Source organism: Natrix helvetica (assembly GCF_964273705.1).
Source record: "Natrix helvetica genome assembly, chromosome: 4".
NCBI lineage: Eukaryota > Metazoa > Chordata > Lepidosauria > Squamata > Natricidae > Natrix > Natrix helvetica.
The window spans coordinates 67,549,494-67,569,796 of NC_138550.1; the positions used below are offsets into that span (position 1 = coordinate 67,549,494).

At 39.1% G+C, this 20,303-nt stretch overlaps 1 protein-coding gene across 1 annotated transcript in view; it reads left to right on the top strand.

Moving 5' to 3' along the window:
* Positions 1-1,517: 1,517 nt before the first annotated feature.
* LOC309391637 (uncharacterized protein) overlaps positions 1,518-20,303 on the top strand; it is a 105,362-nt gene continuing 86,576 nt past the window's right edge. The window contains exons 1-2 of the mRNA XM_081952305.1: positions 1,518-4,069; positions 16,461-18,893. Of these exons, the coding sequence (XP_081808431.1) occupies positions 1,652-4,069; positions 16,461-18,893 (4,851 nt within the window). The 5' untranslated portion in view covers positions 1,518-1,651. The remainder of the gene's footprint in view (positions 4,070-16,460; positions 18,894-20,303) is intronic.

Sequence of the window (20,303 nt, forward strand, 5' to 3'; positions counted from 1 at the left end):
ACACTGGAAAGAGTGCAGAGAAGATCAACAAAGATGATTAAGGGCCTGGAGGCTAAAATGTATGAAAAATGGATGCAGGAATTGGATATGTCTAGTCTAGTGAAAAGAAGGACTAGGGGAGACATGATAGTAGTATTCCAGTATTTCAGAATTGCCACAAAGAAGAGAGGGGTCAACCCATTTCCAAAGCACCAGAAGGAAAACAAGAAACAATGGATGAAACTAATCAAGAAGAGAAGCAACCTGGAACTAAGGAGAAACTTCCTAACTGTGAGAACAATTAACCATTGGAACAGGTTGCCTTCAGAAGCTGTGGGTGCTCCATCACTGGAAGTTTTTAAGAAGAGTTTAGACAACCATCAGTCTGAAATGGTATTGGGTCACCTGCTTGGGTTGGACTAGAAGATCTCCAAGGTCCCTTCCAACTCTGCTTTTCAGTTAGCTTTCACGTATGACCAGTATATTTAGTATAAGTAGTTAATTCCAAACAGATGGTCATAAACATGACTATCAGGCACATTTTTCCTAGTGTAGTTTGAAAGTAATAGTCAGACCTGGCCCAGCTTAATCCCTTGGGAAAGAAACACTCTTGATTCAATTGGTAGCAAAAAGGTTACTTTTACTAAAAGCCAAGTGGTTACAGTAAACAAAGTCAGAACTAAGAGTTTGCGTGTGAAGATTCCCTAGTTAACATTCCCTTCTCTGGTCCATCCCTGTTATCTCCTCATTGTCCAGTCATATTCAGAGAAGATGCTTTGGTAATGATTAGGTAGATGGCTAGGTGTTGCATTCCATTCCCTGGTCTGTAGCCTTGGGATGTCTCAGAATGGCATGAAGATTGCTTTCGTTTTCCCCCATCTCCCCACAGCTCCATCCCTCCATGGCTAATGACAGATTGGCATCTAAGGAAGCACTAGGTGTGAGCGAAGGATGGCAGCTTTAACAGTAATCTTTCTTCTACTGCGTAATCTTCACCATTGTGGCCGCAGTATTTTACTTCTTTACGGGCTAACCTCAATAGGCAATGGGCTACTTCTGAACCCTGTTCCCTAGAGAAATGATGAAAGAGTAAGGGCAGTTGACAGAAGCAAAAAACTGATTCAAAACCCCCCTCTTCCCCAAGTGGGACAAGACGCAGCAGCAAAAAAAATGTGGAAGGATGTTGTCACTGGTAATCCACATAAAGTGTCACTATACGCCCACAGTCATTCAGAACTCAACTGCGAAAGGACTGGGTTACAGTCTTTATCAATAACTTTGATTTTTTTGTGCAGATTGTCACTCTGTTTCCTTTTCTATATAATCAAACAGTTCATGAGATAATCTGCTTGGTAGGGTAGCTAGTGGATAGATAAAAATGGATTCAATGTGATTACTGAATCTAAACCATGCAAATATAATTTTTGCCTAGTTCACCACATGGTGGCGATATTAACAAAGAAATTTAGTTCTGTTCTGCTTGCTCAGAATTAGGGCAAACAGTAATACAAAACTGAACAAAAGGAATCTGACTGGCAGCGAAATGTTGCAGATTAAAAGATGGCAAAAGACTGAACAATTAACTAGGGTTTGAACAATTAAATCATAAAGGAAGGAAAGAAAAAGTGAATTTTGGGGCAGAATTTGAGCCTACAAGGAAGAGACTGGAATCATGGAGAATTGCTTTTGGAAAAGGCAAGGTCTGTATTTCCTTCTCTCTTTCTCATTCCTTAGAGTAATGTGTGCTTCAATTCGCTTTTCTGTCCCTGAGGAAAAGAAAAAGGGGTTTCTGGTGGCTAATGTGCTCAAGGAATTGAAACTGAAAACAGGGGAGCTCACCACACGCAAAGCACATTTAGTTGCTGAGGGCACTCAGGAATACTTCCACCTTGATATTCAAAGTGGGAATCTGTTGATTAATGATAAAATAGACAGAGAAGCTTTATGTGGCCAGAATGTTCCTTGTCTACTTTTTCCTCAGCTTGTTTTGGAAAACCCCTTAGATATATTTAATATTGAAATCAAGATAGAAGATGTGAATGATAATGCACCCAAATTTTGGAAAAACAAAGTTAAGATGGACATTCCAGAAAATATTCCAATAAATATGATATTTCCCTTAGAATTAGCTCAGGATGATGACTTGGGAAATAATAGCATCCAAAATTACACCCTTAGTCCCAATGAGCATTTTCAGCTTGAAGTACAAAAGAATGAAGATAGAAAAGACAATATATACCTTGTTTTGAAGAAAACATTAGATAGGGAGAGGATGCCGCACCTTGAATTGATTCTAATGGCTATTGATGGAGGAGTTCCAAAGAAAACCGGCACAGTTCAAATTAATATTAATGTTCTGGATATTAATGATAACTTTCCTCTGTTTAGTAAGTCTGAATATAAGGCAAGAATAAAGGAGAATCTCCCTAAGGGCACTCTTGTGATTAAGGTGGAAGCTACAGATCTGGATTTGGGTTTAAATGCGCAAATCCTCTACTCATTCCATCAGGTGCCTGGAAGAATAAACAATTTGTTTCATTTAAATGAAATTACTGGTGAAATAATTGTTTGGGGAGAGATTGATTATGAAAAAGAAAAGAGCTACAGCATGGGCATCAGAGCAACAGATGGAGGGGGTCTTCCAGGTCACTGCAATATACTGATAGAGGTTGAAGATGAGAATGACAATCCCCCAGAAGTGTCCATCATATCTCTGATCAGCACTTTAAAGGAAGACTCTCCGCCAGACACAATGGTAGCCGTCTTCAGTGTGAGAGACCAAGACTCTGGAGACAACAGCAAAACGGTCTGCTCTGTGCAGATGAATGTCCCCTTTGTGCTGAAAGCCACCACAAACAACTTTTATCAGCTTGTGCTCCAAAGTCCCCTAGACAGAGAGACAGTCACTGAATACAACATCACCATCACTGCTATTGACTGGGGAGCTCCTAGGCTCACTTCAACAAGATTGATTAATGTTCAGATCTCCGATGTCAATGATAACTCTCCCCTTTTTGAAAAGTCTTCCTATGACATGCAAATCAGGGAGAATAATATTCCAGGCTTGCTGATTGGCTCAGTCCATGCTCTGGATCTAGACACAACACTGAATGCTAAAGTGAATTACTTAGTTCTTCCTGGGAAGGGTGATGGCATGGTGACTTCTTACATCTCAATCAACTCTGAAACTGGAAACATGTATGCCCTCCGATCCCTGGACTATGAGCAGATAAGAGGCTTCAGAGTTACTGTGAGGGCATCTGATGGTGGTTCTCCTTCCCTGAGCTCAGAAGTGATTGTCCGAATCCACATCATAGATGAGAATGACAACGCTCCCTTCTTCCTGTATCCCCTCCAGAACAACACATCCCCATGCAATGAGCTGCTTCCCAAGTCAGCCGAGACTGGCTATCTGGTCACCAAGGTGGTTGCAGTAGATGCAGATTCTGGTCAAAACTCCTGGCTTTCCTATGAATTGCTGAAGGCCACAGACCCAGCCCTTTTCAGCATAGGAGTGCAGAATGGGGAAGTGAAAACCAGGAGAGTCCTGAATGAGCGAGACACAAGTAAGCAGAGGCTGGTGATACAGGTCAGAGATAACGGCCTTCCTCCACAGACCAGCACGGCGTTGCTTAATGTTCTTCTTGTGGATGGCTTTTCGGATCCCTTCCTGAGGAGGGTGGATGTCAGTGTGGAAGAACCGGGAGAAGATAAAACCTTGACCAAGTATCTGGTGATCTGCTTGGCTGCAGTCTCCTTTGTGTTCCTGGTCTGCATTGTTGTGTTTATTGTGATCAAAATCTTCAAGACCGACCCACAAAGTCATTTTACTGCGACTGTTCCTCACTTCCCACCTGCCAGTTCTGATACTCCAGAGAATTGTGCTGATTCACAGAATGGGTCGCTTTCCAGGACTTACCGTTATGATGTTTGTTTGACTGGTGGATCCTTAAGTAGCGAGTTCCGATTTCTCAGGCCTCTCTTTCCGGTCTTTTCGGTGGGAGATGTTAACATCCCAGGGAACAGTAGCATTTCTGCAGGCATCCAAGATACATCTGAGCAGGTTGCAGTAAATGGCGCAAAGAAAGAGGTGAGGAAAAACATGCAATTCAGCCTCTTCCTATTCATTCTCCCTCTATTCTTTTTGCTCTATCAGTTATTCTTGAACTAAATGCTTATTTATTAATTAATAAAACAGGTAATTTTACTTTAATTTTAGTTGAGAACATAGATCACAATTCTTTTATAGGTAATCCTTGGCTAACAGCTATTCCTTTAGCAAAGATTTATATTATAATGTGCTGAGTGGTCATTACAACCAATCCTAGAAGTTCCACCTGTCCCAGTCACTTGATTGCGATCTGGGTGCTCGGAAGCCAGCTCACACATAGGATGGCCCTGCATCCCATGATCATGTGGCCACAATCTGCAACCTTTGACAAAGGTTTCCCACAAACAGTTTCAATGAGGAACCTGGCAGGCAGGGTTGTAAACTGCTTAGATAAATCTTACCCAGCCTCTCTGCAGTCACGTTGCACCTCACCAATCACTCACACATCCTTGCACCCTCTCCCCAGGCTTCATTGTGCTCATGCTGTGTATCCTGGCCTTTGTACTCTTGTGCATCCTCCTCTACCCAGAAACTTCTACTCCAAGCTCTGTTGTGCTCACACTGAGCCTTCCTTGCCAATTACTAAGCCTCTTTAAACCTCACCGCAATCATACCGAGTTTCCCCAGCTAGAGGTGCACCCTCCCTCACATAGCAGTAGGAACCCCAAGCTCTGGCATGCCTTTCTGGCCACCTGTGCACCTCTTCACTCCCTTCCAACCGAGTAGTAGCCGCTGATTTCTCTGCTAGCCAGCTTCTGAGCGGCCTAGATGTCTCTCAGCTTCCCCACTGATTTTGGTTGTTGGAAACTGTCAGGAAGTTGCAAAAGGTAACCTGTCATTTTCACTTGTTATTGCTAAGCGATATAATCACATGATTTATGAATGCATTGCTTAATGGCAGAAATTCCAGTCCCAACTGCTGTCGTATTTTGAGGATTCCCTATACATTGATTTATAATTTATTCATTAGTCAGACATAATTATACCTAAGATAATTTCTGATTCATGTATTTCAAGAAACAAGTCACTGTCCTAGTATGGCCTAGTAAAGCAGGCCATAATTTAATCCATAACCGTTGTTTGGGAACAGTAAATAATGTGAAGATTTGTACCAAGCCTGACTGGCAGCCAGACACAATGTTTCAGCTTCTTATGCAAGTCTAGGGATACTTTATTTGCAAAGTAACCAATTTAAATTTAATCTGAATCACAGGAATGTTATATGTTGCAGCATAGAGCAAAGTGCTCCAAAAATCATCCTAAAAGGAGAAATATTGAAAATCTGGAGTTAAAGTTTCTATTACAGTTCCCTACAAGAGCATTTTTTCCTACTATAATTATTTTTTATTCCTGTCTCCTAGAATTTTTGAGCAATAGATTGTATTTTATAAAAAATAAACACTATGAGTATTTCCCCATTTAGAGATTGTCAAAGCAACTTAACACCTGGAATTCAAAGATTCTATTTCCAATATTAAATTTAGGGAACTTGTATGATGATCTGACAGCATATCAACTTAAATTATCTTTTTAAAAAATGTTGCTTTAATTTCTTCATATTTTCCTATCACAAAGGGTATCTACTGTATTTTTTGAAAAACATATATCAACTGGTCAAAGATGTTATCATCTTATTCTCTGATTAATCCATAGTTAGGTGAATTCACTTTTAATATTGATGGAGGAGAGAGGGGGGGAGGGAAAGAGGGAGGGGGAGTGAGAGATGGAAATATTATATATATATATATATATATATATATATATATATATATATATATATATATATATATATATATATATATATATATATATATATATATATATATATATATATATATATATATATATGTGTATATATGATAAACAATATCAGTATTTTGGAGCAGTACAAGTAGATTGTTCATGTTCTGAACAATTTATTATAATTTAGAAAGTTGAAAATACTGGACAATATTTTCACTAAAAATGTATTCTAGAGTTTTTCTGATAGTCAAGATAGACACAGCTACCAACCCATCCAAGCATTCAAGAAACTTATTCTGATATTTAATATTATTAAACTTATTTCTGTAATGCACCTGCCAGCTCTTTGCCGGGCCATCAGGAACTCCCTCTCTGCTGCATCTCTAACAGAGACTGAGAAAACCATTTCTTGGCAATTTACCAGGCGTCAGCAAGTTCAACCGTGCCTGATCCACAGCTGTCTCCTGTAGCCACTGACTGGCAACCTGTGACCCATGCTGAGATCACCGAGTTTATCTCCGAACTCAAGTCAGGCAAAGCTCCTGGCCCTGATGCTATTCCCCCTGATCTGCAAAATCCAACTCTGAATGGTGGATTCCTCTTTTGGCAAGACTCTTTACGTATATTAATTCCTCTGGCAGGGTACCTTTCTCCTGGAGCTTAGCAATTATTGTGGCAGTTTTTAAATGAGGAAATAGAAACAACCCAGCTGACTATCGCCCCATAAGCCTGCTCTCTATTATTGGGAAATTGTATGCTAAATATCTCCATCACAGAGTCCTTACTTGGGTTGAGGAATCCAATATTATTGGTGCTGAACAAATTGGGTTTAAAGCAGGCTGTGCCACACTGGATCACTGCTTTGTCCTAGCGCACCTGGTCAACAAATATACTACTATACCAGGTGGCAAACTTTTCACTGCTTTCATTGACCTAAAGTCAGTGTTTGACTCAGTCCTTAGAGGTCTGTTGTGGTCAAAACTGCTTAAAAGTTTTATTGACAGACGTTTGCTGTTCTTAATTAGGTCCTTGTACAATCAGACCTCCAGCCAGGTCAGGTGTAGTCTGCAGGGAGAACTTTCTAATCCTATCCAGATTAAGAATGGAGTAAGGCAGGGATGTGTTCTGGCTCCTCTTCTATTTAATATATTTTTATCTGACCTGGCTGGTTACATTGGACATATTGAGTCCCACGCCCCGAAGCTGACAACTACAAAGATCCCGCTTCTTCTTTACGCTAATGATGTGGTTCTCCTTTAATTGTCAAGGCCAGGACTGAAAAGATTACTTTCTGCATTTGGATCTTACTGTGCTGAAAACCATTTGGCTATTAACTATGATAAATCGAAAGTACTAGTGTTTACTAGAGCTTTACTAGAGAAATTGTATAACTGGGATATCAGTGGCAATGCTGTTAAGCAGGTTTTCCATTTTAAGTATTTAGGTATTCAATTTCAGAACACCGGTGCCTGGACTAGACATCGAACCCAGGTACTGAACTTGGCCTCCTGTAGTCACCAGCAGATTTTAAGATTTTTTTATACCCAGGGTGGCCAGTTCATTCCTTCTGCCCTACGTATTTACAAAGCCAAAACGTTGGCCCAAACCCTTCACGGTATTCCCATATGGATACGAGACTTCAAGGATTGCATTGAAAGAACCCAGGCTGCTTTTCTTAGAAAACTTCTGGGTCTTCTTCCTTGTATTGGTTTTGCCCCGATGTACCTGGAACTGGGCATTTGATCGGTGGAACGTATGGGCTGGATTAACACCTTTAAATGGGGGTTTCAGGTGCTTTTTGTGGCAGTTCCTGGCAGCTACCTCTCCCTGGCATTCATGGACTCCCATATTTCTCGCTGGGAGAAAAAGCTGTTGAAGAAACTTCATCTGCTAGGTTTTACGGAGGATGCCTTGGGAAACTACGACCTCAAAGATGCCCAATTTAGGATAGTCCAACGGCTTGTGGATATTGATTTGCAATATCTACGAGCCAGAGCCAACAAAACTTGCTCCCCCCTGACTCTCAACCAACTTAATAATTATGGATTGATGATGGCTTCCTATTTTTATACTCTAACCATTCCCAAATATAGAAGTGCTTTTTCCCTAGCTCGCTTTAATGTCTTGCCCTCAGCACTTTTGGATGGTCGTTTTAAGAGGCTTCCGATTAACGAGTGGCTATGCCCTTGTGACAGAGCCGAGGTTGAAACAGCGGAGCACGTCCTTCTATTTTGCCCCATGTATAATGCAGACAGATCTAAGTTACTGTCTCTTCTGAAAATTGTCCCTTCTAGACCTAATGGCTGTAATTTGTTTGTATATTGCCTTGGAGATGTCTCCTCATACATCACCTCTCAGGTTCCCAAATTTTTCTTAAGAGCTGTAATTATTAGAGGAGAATGCTGTAACCTCCCTTAGTTAAGCTTTTGGAGACTGACTGTTATGATACTATGATCAATTCTGCTATGTCTCTTTTGTAGTAGTCGTGTTTTGGTCTGTGACCTTAAATAAAGTATTATTGTTGTTGTTGTTATTGTTGTTGTTATTTAGAAAGTTGAAAATACTGGACAATATTTTTACTAAAAATGTATTCTAGAGTTTTTCTGATAGTCAAAATAGACACAGCTACCCACCCATCCAAGCATTCAAGAAACCTATCTGATATTTAATATTATTCAACTTATTTCTGTAAAGCACCTGAGCACAGCACAATGAATGGAAGCTTGTTTTTATTTTAAAAAATTAATAGGTTTTACAGTTATCACCCCCCTTACCCTTCCCTCTTCCCACCCTCCCTCCCCCCGACCTCCCAAAGCAAAATGCAGGGTATAAACATTTAGCAACTGTATGCTAACATAAGCTAACTAATTTTAACATGTTACTATTCTTGTGCTTTAACTCCCCCTTTATTAAACTAACTTTGAATAAATTGTAATGTCCTTTATGCCTTCATTCATAAGCTAACTGAAATTTTTTAGTCCTGTATTTGTTTTGAATATAGTCAATCCATCTTGTCCAGTCCAGCTTTTACTTCTCATCTGAGTGGTCCTTCAGATATGCTGAAATTTTGGCCATCTCTGCTAAGTTTACTACTTTTAACGTCCATTCTTGGATAGTGGGCAACTCTTCCTTCTTCTAATATTGCGCCACCAACAATCTTGCTGCCATCGTTAAGTTCAAAATCAAATTAGTCTCTATAACAGTACAATCTGAAACTATACCTAACAAAAACAACTGGGGTGTAAACTTTATCCTCTTTTTCAAAATATTTTGAATAACCCACCATATTTTTATCCAAAATTCTTTAACTTTTTTACAAGTCCACCAAATATGGTAGTACATGGCACCAACACAGTCACATCTCCAACATTTAGATTGTAGATTCAGATACATATAGGCTAGCCTTTTTGGATCTAAATGCCATCTGTACAACATCTTGTAAAAATTCTCTCTCAAGTTCTGAGCTTATGTAAATTTTACATTTCTTACCCAGATCTCTTTCCATGTTTCCATCACTATTGGTTCTTCAAAATTTTGTGCCCATTTTATCATACAATCTTTAACTAATTCTGTTTCTGAGTCTATTTCTATCAATACATTATACAACCTTTGTATGTGCATTTGACCCTGGTCCCTAATTTGTTTTATCAAATTATCCTCATTTTGGATGATACCAATTTTCTAGTCTTTTTTCCATCTAGCCTGTAACTGACCATACTGAAACCAGGTTTGAATTACTCTTTTGTCTCTTAATGCATTCAAAGATTATAACTGTAGTACATCTCTATCCATACTAAGAAGTTCTGCATATGTAGTTACATCTTGTTTTTGTTCTATACTTATGTTCTCTATAGCATGTCTGGGCACCCCCCACATAGGTATCTTGTCGTTTAGCCTATATTTATATTTTTTCCAAACACGCAGTAAAGCATTACTTAAAATATGACTTTTAAAGATCTTGTCGGCCTTCTTGTCATATATTAAGTAAGCATGCCAGCCATATACCAAATCTTAACCCTCAATATTCAATATTCTATCCTCTATTAGGTTAATCCAATCACTAATTGTTGTTCAAACTGCTGCTTCATAGTATAATTTTAAGTTGGGCATTTTTAAGCCTCCTCTTTCGAGTATGTCTTGCATTATTTTAAGTTTTATTCTCGGTTTCTTTCCTGCCCAAACAAAGTTGTTAATACCTTTCTGCCATTCTTCTAAATTTGCGTCTTTTTTAAGTATTGGTATCATTTGAAAGAAGAATAGAAACTTGGGCAAAACATTCATTTTAACTGCTGCTATCCTTCCCAACAAAGACAATTGTAATTGAGGTTGTAATATAAATTCCTAAATATTCAACTTTTTTTACTATCTCAACTATCTCCTGTTACTCTTTCTAATTCTTTTTTTTGGGGGGGTTCATAATCATATTTTTAGCTATCATCTTTGTCTTCCCTAGATTTACTTTGAACCCAGATACTTGACAATATTGATTAATTATATTCATTAGACCTTTAACTGATTCCCCCGGTTGGGTTAAAGTTACAACCAAGTCGTCCGCAAATGCTCTTACTCTGTATTCATAGTGCCTAATCTTAATTCCTTGTAATTCATCAGACCCACGTATTCTGTTCAATAACAATTCCAGGGTTAAAATAAACAATAATGGAGACAAGGGAGGCCCCTGTCTTGTACCTTTTTCAATTTTAAAAGATTCTGTAAAGCCTCCATTAACTATAATTTTTGCTGTCTGTTTTTGGTATATTGCTTTGATAGATTGCATGAAATGCTCTCCGAACTGCATCTTTTGTAGTATTGTAGTATTTTTATTAAAAATTTCCAATTGACTTGGTTGAATGCTTTCTCCGCATCTAAGAATAAAAGCACTGCCGGGACTTGGTTATACTTTCCCAAATATTCCATTATATTAATGATTTGTCTTACATTACTTTTCATTTGTCTCCCCTGTATAAAACCAGACTGATCATTGTGAATTGTTTGTTGCTCAATTGGCATTAACCTATTTACCAATATTTTAGCAAAAATTTTATAGTCTGTATTAAGTAATGAAATAGGCCTGTAGTTTTTTGGCTGGGTAGGATCCTGATCTTCTTTTGGAATCAATGAAATAAAAGCTGTTTTCCAGGATGGTGGGACACTGCCTTCCATTTGAATTTTATTAAATAGTTCCCTAAGAGGTTCCATCATTTCTAGTTGTAATTTTTTTATAATAAACTGCTGTCAAGCCATCTGTGCCAGGAGCTTTGCCGATTTTTAACTGCTTAATTGCCAGGAAGATTTCCTCTATAGTTACAAGTTGATTCAATCTTCCCCTTTGCTCATCTGTAAGTATAGGAATTTTCTCTTTCTCCAAATATCGGTCTATGTCTGACCCTTGTATTTTGTCACCAGCATACAATCTGGTGTAAAATTCTAAAAAAGTCTTTTTAATCATATTCTGTTGGAAAACTTCTTTCTCTTTATATTCTACTTTCTCTATATTACGAGATCTTTGTTTTTTCCTTAAAATATATGCTAACCACCTACCTGGTTTATTGGCATTGCAAAAAGTGTTATGTTTAGCATATAGAAAATTAGTGGCTATCTGGTCCGACATTAACATATTGAACTGCCCTCGCAATAAAGTAATTATCTCTTTTGTCTTCTTATCATCTGGTTTAGACATTAACTCCTGCTCTTTTTTTAATCTCTTCCTCTAATTCCCTTTGTTTCTCCCTTTGTCTGCGCCTATAAACATTATTCAGATTTATTAAAACGCCTCTCATGTATGCTTTACTTGAGTCCCAAACCATTTCCATAGATATCCCCTTATGCATAGTAAAAGCAAAATATTCTTTCAATAGTTTTTTACATTTCGTAACATTTTTCTCATACCTAAATAGATTTTCATTTAATCTCCAAGACCTCCTGGGTCGGTCTCCATATTCAAGTTACATCCAGACCGGGTTGTGATCTGTTAAAGAATGGAAGCTTGTTAAAGAGAGATCCAACCGGAGAGAAATGTCCTGGCAGTGAGAGCAATTAATCAATGGATCAGCTTGCCTCCCAGGCTTTTGGATGCTCCATCACTGGAATTTTATAGAGAAGAATGGCTATCCATTTGTCCAGGATACAGTAAGGTTTCCTGCCTTGGGCAGGGAGTTGAACTAGAAGACCTTCAAAGTTCCTTCCAACTCTATGATTCTATGATGTATCAGACAACTGTGTCCAAACATTTTTAACAAAATGTCCAAATATTTTAAACAATGATTTGCAATGGCTGTCAGTTTAAAATTGAACATGGTTTGGTCTACTAATTTCCAAAATTTAATCACTATATCACAGGAGTTCTCTTTGCAGTAATGCGGTGACCATTGTGGATTCTGCAGTCAGAGCAAGGTGTTAGGCCCAGAGTAAATGTTGATAGTACTATCATTTTGTCAAAACAAGGTTGCCTTCTATATTCCTTTAATTTCTCTGAGTTGCAATCCAGTTTGAGAAACTATGAAGCCCTAGTGGGAAATCCATTATAAGTTAACCTTAGTCCTTTGGAACAGTGCATGCCATCCGGTGTGGGATTCCAAATTTTTTCCTACCAGTTCTGTGAGAGAGCGCTTCGTGTACACATGCAGCACTCAAAGACCACCCTTGGTGAAAGTGCTGGTGAGCTGAACTGTTTTTTTAGTTGAACAAGCTGGCAGGGAAACAGTAGCTGATGGTCCAAAAAGTCCGTCGCACTTTCTGTTTTCGCGAGCAACTTCCCGTAAACCTGCCATTGCTCAGTGCGAGGAAGGGAGCCGCACGTGCATGCGCATTCGCCCTGGAACATGAGCTCCGGCGTCAGAACCCGACAGAAGGAGGGGAATGGGACCACATGTGCAGGAGGGAGGCTGAGGCTAGGGGAGCCTCCTGCACCTCCCTCTGTCCTGCACACGTGGTCCCATTCCCCGCCTTCCTGAGTCAACATGAAGGGGAACGCGGCTCGCACAGTCCCATTCCCCGAGGCTCCTCAGTGCCTTTTCCCTTTTTTTTCATGATGAGCGGGGAGGCTCTGCCTTCCCTGCCTCCCCTGACCGCATGTCCCTGCTCCTAACCTAGCACAATACAAAATTCCAATTCTCCTGTATTCCAATGCTGCTGCTATTATTTCACAAACTCCTGTAGGACTGAAGAGAGCAATTAGGGCAACACTTGGCTATTGCAAGCAAAACAAGCTGGTTCTTAACTTTGATAAATCAAAGATTTTACTTTTTGCTAAAGGACCTAACCAATACTCCTGGAAAATGGAAGGGCATAGTTTGGAACAGGTAAGAACATTTAGATACCTTGGGGTGGTTTTCCACTCTCAAGGAACATGGAAGGCACACCTGGATCATACATTGCAAGCAGCCAATAGGTTGTCAAATGCAATTAAACACTTCTTTTACACAGGCGGAGGGCAATTAGTACCTGCTGCCTTAAAAAATTGTTGAGGCCAAAACATTGGCACAAATTCTATATGGGGCACAAACAGGAATCCTCGCAAAGAAAGACTTGCTAGAAACCATACAAACCAAATTCCTGTGAGCGATCTTAGCTGCACCCAAAGGAACTCCAAATGCCCAGTTAAGAATTGAGATAGGCGTGCCTCAAATTCAGGTAAGAGTCTGGAAGATGATGATCATTCATTGGCTTAAAATGCAATTCTTTCCAGAGGGACTGTCCCCACTAGTGTTGACTGACAACTTCCCCTCCCCCTGGAAACATGCAATAGATCACAAGCTGTGTGCTTATGGGCTCTCACCAGTATTCTTAATGTCCCTAGGCTTTGATCAAGCAAAGCAAATAGAAATCAATAGAATGAAGGACATGGAGTTCCAAGAAGAACTAAATAGGTTGCCTCTTCACAGTACGGACAGAATCAAACAGCGTGTGTGGGAATCAGCAAGATATCTAAATAATCTGATCTTCCAAAACAAGGAATAGCTTTCTTCAGAGCCAGATTTAACATTCTTCCTTCAGCACTCCTCCAGGGCAGGTATAAAAGAACTCCAATAGCAGAATGGGTATGTATATATGGTAAAGGAGAAGTTGAAGATATCTCACATGTTTTATTGTACTGTGAGCTATACAGAGTTCATAGGTCTGCATATATTCTCCCCTTACTAGAGAGATGTCAGGGAGGGCAGACAATTTTTATGTAGACTTTCTCCTCCAGGACTCAAACCCATCTACCACGCAGGCAGTGGCAAAATTCTGTGTTGCTGCAATGCCCACAAGAAAAAAAATGGTTACAGAATTATAGTTGTCATCTTGTACCAATTATTTGGACATATCTCTAACAATTTCTGGACCATTATATTTACTCCCATACTTATTGGCTTTTCACCCACATAAACCAGGGAGTGACCTGAACAGTTTGAGAGCATGTATGTTATTATCCACTTTTAATGTAAGTACTTTAAAAATATATTTTAATGTCAGTACTTTTTAATATATTGTAAAAAGTAATGTCTATTGCTGCTTTTTGACCGTAATAAAGACACATCATTATTATTATTATTGCGTGGTTAATCTTTGGTGAGATTCACAGCCTTTGGTGCTGGTTGCTAGCGCAACAGCTCAAGTCCTAACCAAGGACCTAGGAACTGTTAAGGTAATGTCGAAGTATATAAGCTGTTCCAAGTAGGGTGGTTTTTTGTATAATCAGAATGTTCAAATCTGATAAATTTAAAATTTCCAAATAGCAAGGTAGTCCTTTAGGTATTGCTCCAAGGGCTCCAATTAGAATTGGGACAACACATGATTTCTTTTTCCACAGTCGCTCAACTTCAATTTGCAAGTCCCGGTACTTTGTGATTTTTTTCTTGCTGTTTATCTTCAATTCGTGCATCTCCAGGTATTGCAATGTCAATGAACCATACTTTTTTCTTTTCAATATTGTTATGTCAGGTGTGTTGTGGGCCAAGTGCCTGTCAGTCTGGATTCTGAAGTCCCACAAAATCTTGACTTTCTCATTCCCTAAAACCTTCTCAACCTGATGGTCCCAGTGGTTTTTGCTGTACTCAAATCCAAACTTTTGGCACAATTTCCAGTGAATGATCTTAGCAACGCGGTCATGGCGTTGTAGGTAGTCAGTTTGTGAAATTTTGCTGCACCCACTGATCAAGTGGTCGACTGTCTCATCTTTCTCATTACAGAGGCGACATTTGTTGTTGGTGGTAACATGTTGAATTTTTGCCTTCATGTAGTTTGTGGCTAAGGCTTGTTCTTGAGCTGCCAAAATAAAGCCTTCTGTTTCTTTTTCAGTGCTCCTGATCTTAACCAGTTCAAAGTTAGCTTTTGGTCAGCTTTGCCTTTTCAAGTATTGGCTATGCATAGCTTTGTTTTTCCAATTTTCAGTTCGCTTCTCAATTACTTCTTTCTTATATTCAGCTTTTGACTTAGTTGTCTTTAAAAGGCCTCCTTTATTTACTTCCTTAATCATTGGTTCTTCACTTTTCTGGATGTAATCATTCAAGCTGTGTTTTTCTTCTTCCACAGTCTGTTTTACTTGTAGGAGTCCTCGACCACTCTCTGCTCTTGGTAGATACAATCAGTCAACATCACTTTTAGGGTGCAAAGCATGATTCATTGTCATAAGCTTCCTTGTTTTTCTGTCCAAATTGTCCAGCTCCAACTGGGTCCAGTCAATTATTCCTGCAGAGTATCGAATCACAGGTATAGCCCAGGTATTTATGGCTTTTATGATGTTTCCTCCATTCAATTTGGACTTTAAAATCTTGCGAATTCGTTGAATGTACTTGGCTGAAGTTAATTCCTTGACTTTATTATGCATTAAGTCAGAGGCCTCTAAAATCCCCAAATACTTGTAGCCTTCTTCTGGTTTTACTGCCTTTATCAATTCCATCATCTTCTATTATTATTATTATTATTATTATTATTATTATTATTATTATTATTATTATTATTATTATTATTATTATTATTATTATTATTAAACTTCTGAAAGGAAATATGAAATATCTAGATATGAGTGGAAGTGAAAATCATGATTATTTCCATATATAACCTACATGGTCATTATAAACGTATGACATGAAAAGGTGCAAGTAAAAATAAAACACACAAGTGATAATCCTCTGAATTCTTGTATTTACGGTACTTTATACACACATTCATATCGCAAACATATCAAAACTTATAGCTCTTATATTTTGGGAGGAATCTTTTTTTTCTCCAGATTGAAAGTTATTAATATATTATTTTGATATGACAAAAAACACCATGATTGTATAACATTTTGTTCTTTTGAAAAGATGCACACACTATTCTATATACTACAGTAAATGCCCTTTTCAAAGGAGCTTCCTAAATTCAGTGCTACATTTTACTTTACACACAAGGTGGTGCTATTGCACCAAACAGTAAAAAGAGAGATTTGTTTACTTCAGAGAGATCCAGTCATTAGACAAAGGAATCTCAGAACAAAAGACAACAGCTTTCAATTAAATCTTGAGAAATTTCCGAAGAAAATACTCTAGTGTGAATACAAAAAAATAACTCCTACTGGATTCTGATCACAACTATAATGGAAATTACAGCAGTTGCTTTACAAAGAATCTTATTGAATGTATGACCTTCCCTGAAAGAGGCTGAGACAATGGAAGCATCTCATACTAGCAGGCAAGTAGTCTTGTTCTTTATTTCTCTATGTAGCTCTGGTATGTTGTGTGAACCATTCCGCTATTCAGTGCCTGAGGAGAAGAAAGCTGGATCAATAGTAGCAAATGTGCTAAAAGATTTAAAAGTGGATGTGAAGGAGCTCTCTGCTCGCAGAGCACAGTTGATTTCTAAGAGTTCCAGGCAGGATTTCCAGCTGGATCCTCATTCTGGAAATATAATATTGAGGGATAAAATTGACCGTGAAGCTTTGTGTGGTCTAAGTGATCCTTGCACTCTATTCTCTGAAATTTTGCTGGAAAATCCTCTTCAATTCTTCAAAATTGAAGTTCAGGTAGAAGATGTCAATGATAATTCCCCTATTTTCTCTCAGAATCAATTCCTTTTTGAAATACCTGAACAGACTCCCATAAATGCACGTTTCCCCTTGGAGACAGCCCATGATTTAGACAAAGGAAAAAATGCTATCCGGAACTACATACTTAGCCCAAGCGAATATTTTAAGCTGGACGTACAAAGTCAAAACAATGGTAGGAAATATGCAGAACTGCTTTTGGCAAAACCATTAGATCGTGAGGTGATCCCTCAATTTATCCTCACTCTGGAAGCTGTGGATGGAGGGATCCCAAGGAGAACTGGCATAGCACAGATAATTATTGATATTCTGGATATCAATGATAACGTGCCCCAATTTGAACAAACAGTGTATAAAGTGCAGCTAATGGAAAATAGTCATCCAGGTTCATTGGTTGCTAAAGTTGAAGCTACCGACAAAGACATTGGACCCAACGCTCATATCATTTACACTTTTAGCCAAGCACCAGCAGATGTACTCCGATCATTCAGGTTAAACAATCATACTGGGGAAATTATGCTCGTAGGGAAAATTGATTATGAAGAAAATCATGATTATGAACTCAGCATCAAAGCCACAGATGGAGGAGGATTGTCCGCTTACTGTAAAGTTCTTGTTGACATTGAAGATGAGAATGATAATGCTCCAGAAATAATTGTATCATCCATCACTAATCCTTTACCAGAAAATTCTCCCCCGGAAACACTGGTGGCACTTTTTGGCATCAGAGATCAAGACTCAGGAGACAATGGCAGAACTAATTGCAACACTGAGAAAAACCTGCCTTTTATAATAAAACTGACTGAGAACAATTATTACCAGCTTGTGACTCAACAGCCATTGGACAGAGAACAAATGTCACATTATAACATCACCATCACAGCCACCGACCAAGGTTCTCCCAGACTCACTTCAATGACAATTATTAGCATTCAACTTTCAGACGTCAATGATAACCCTCCAATGTTCGAAAGAAGTTTCTACAATTTGCACTTACGAGAAAACAACATTCCAGGACTGCTCATTGGATCAGTCCATGCTGTGGACATGGACACAGAACAGAATGGCAAAGTAACCTACTCTCTTTTGTTTGGAGAGATTAGGAAAGAGCCTGCATCATCTTACATCTCCATCAACTCTGAAACTGGGAACTTGTATGCCATTCGATCTATAGATTATGAGGATATACAGGATTTCCAGGTGATGGTGAGGGCTGTAGACAAGGGCTCACCTCCCTTGAGCTCAGAAACGATGGTCCGAGTTCTTATCACAGATGAAAATGACAATGCCCCCTTCATCCTCTGCCCCCTTCAGAACAACACTTCTCCATCAAATGATCTGGTTCCCAGGGGAGCAGAGACAGGCTACCTAGTCACCAAAGTTGTGGCAGTGGACAGAGATTCAGGGCAGAATTCTTGGCTTTCCTATCAGTTGCTGAAGGCCACAGATCTGAGTCTCTTCACTGTTGGGACTCAGAATGGGGAGGTGAAAACCATGAGGCCGGTGAACATCCGAGACAGTTTCAAACACACTCTTATTGTGGCAGTTAGGGATAATGGGTATCCTCCTCAGTCTGCCTCTGCGACCCTAAGGATTCTTCTAGTGGATGGCTTCTCTGATCCTTACATGAAAATTATGGATAATCCGAAGGGTGAAGTCCTGCAGGAGGGAGATCATACTCTAACACTGTATTTAATTATCTGCTTGGTTGCCATCTCATCCATTTTTCTGCTTTCTGTCACTGTGTTTATTGCAACCAAGTTTCAGAGGCGAAAGAAGTTCATAGGAAGTTCTCATTCTGCATCGAATTTCCCTGGGGGACCAAATTTGCAAGACAAGTGTGTGGATCTCAATACAGGGACATCTTCCCAGGCCTACAGCTACGAAGTGTGCTTAGCTGATGGGTCTCTGAGCAGTGAGTTTAAATTCCTTAGGCCTTTCTTTCCTGTTTTTACTATGGAGCATCAAAAAACTCTGCTGAATCCAGAGATTCGTAATGATTGCCATGATCTTCCTAATCAATTGGAGGAAAGAGAGCATATATCCGAGGTGAGAATAATTATTAATGTAATTACCTTATAAATCTATATGGTTGTAGTAACTGAGAAATTATCAATTTCTAAAAATAAATGATTGTCTATTAATGTATGTTGCTGTGAATTTCCAGAAAACTAGTTTGTTTAGGGTAATGTATTGGAAAATTTATATCGGTTTTACATGTATTTCAGTTTCTATATGGGTATTTATCCTGTGTTGTAATTGTACCAAATCTTGGTAGGTGAGAAACTATCAAATATATACTGCCTTAAAAGAAAATCATACTATTCTCCCAGAAGGAAATAATTTGCAAGGTTTTTCAAATTTGGAAGCTGCAGCTGGTGCAACATGCGGTGGCATGGGCAATTCTTGTGGCCTGAAGGATGGCCCATGTAATATCACTGCTCCGCAATCTGCATTGGCTGCCTGTCTGCTTCTGGGTCCCATTCAAGGTATTGGTAATGCAGTGGTGGCCAGTGAAAGAAAGGTTAAATCATGGCAACTGTACCAAAGTTTTTTAAAATTGAGACATTTCGTTACTCATTCAAGTAATTTCTTCAGTCAAAATGAAAATTTAGGGTAGGCAGAGAATTGTTGGACTGAACAAACTCTTGCCATACGGTCTACAGGAGATTTCTTTCCAAAATGAATCAATCAGAATAGAGTGGAAGAAACCTTGAAGGTCTTCTAGTCCAACCCTCTGCTTAAGGAGGAGACCATATACTGTTTCAAACAAGTGACTATCCAGTTTCTTCTTTAAAACTTCCAGTGATGAAGCACCCACAATTTTTGTCAATCTAACATTTTTCCAGCTTACCAAGAAGTAGGTTGTGATCAGAGATGGGTTGCTCGCGGTTCGGCCTCATTCGGCTGAACTGGAAGTAGTAATGTGGCTTGGGTCGCAGAACCAGCAGTGACCCAGGCTGGCCATGCCCTCAAACTGGTTCCCCAGTCTCTTCTGCCATTTCTGGCATGTTTCTCCACATGCACAGAACAATTTACAGTCAACTGCGCATGCACGAGTGCGAACCGGTAGCAACTGGTACAGAAACCCATCCCTGGTTGTGATCTACTTTGCCAAATACCTTACTGAAATATAAGTATACTATGTCCACAGCATTTTGCTAGTCTACTAACTTAGTCACTGTCTCAAAGAATGAAATAAGATTGGTTTGGCGTGGTCTGTTTTTAACAAACACATGCTGGCTTCTAGTTTAACTATTTGTTTTTAAATGTTCACAGATGTTTTTTGATTTTCCAGTATCATTTTTTTTGCAAAATGGAAAGATGTGGGGATAGGGTGCCAACATACTGGGATATTTACTGGATATTATCAGTTTCCAAGGATGACTAGTACACTTAGTATAAGCAGCTCATTCCAAAGGGATGATCATAGTGGCTTGATTTACACCACCTAGTTGC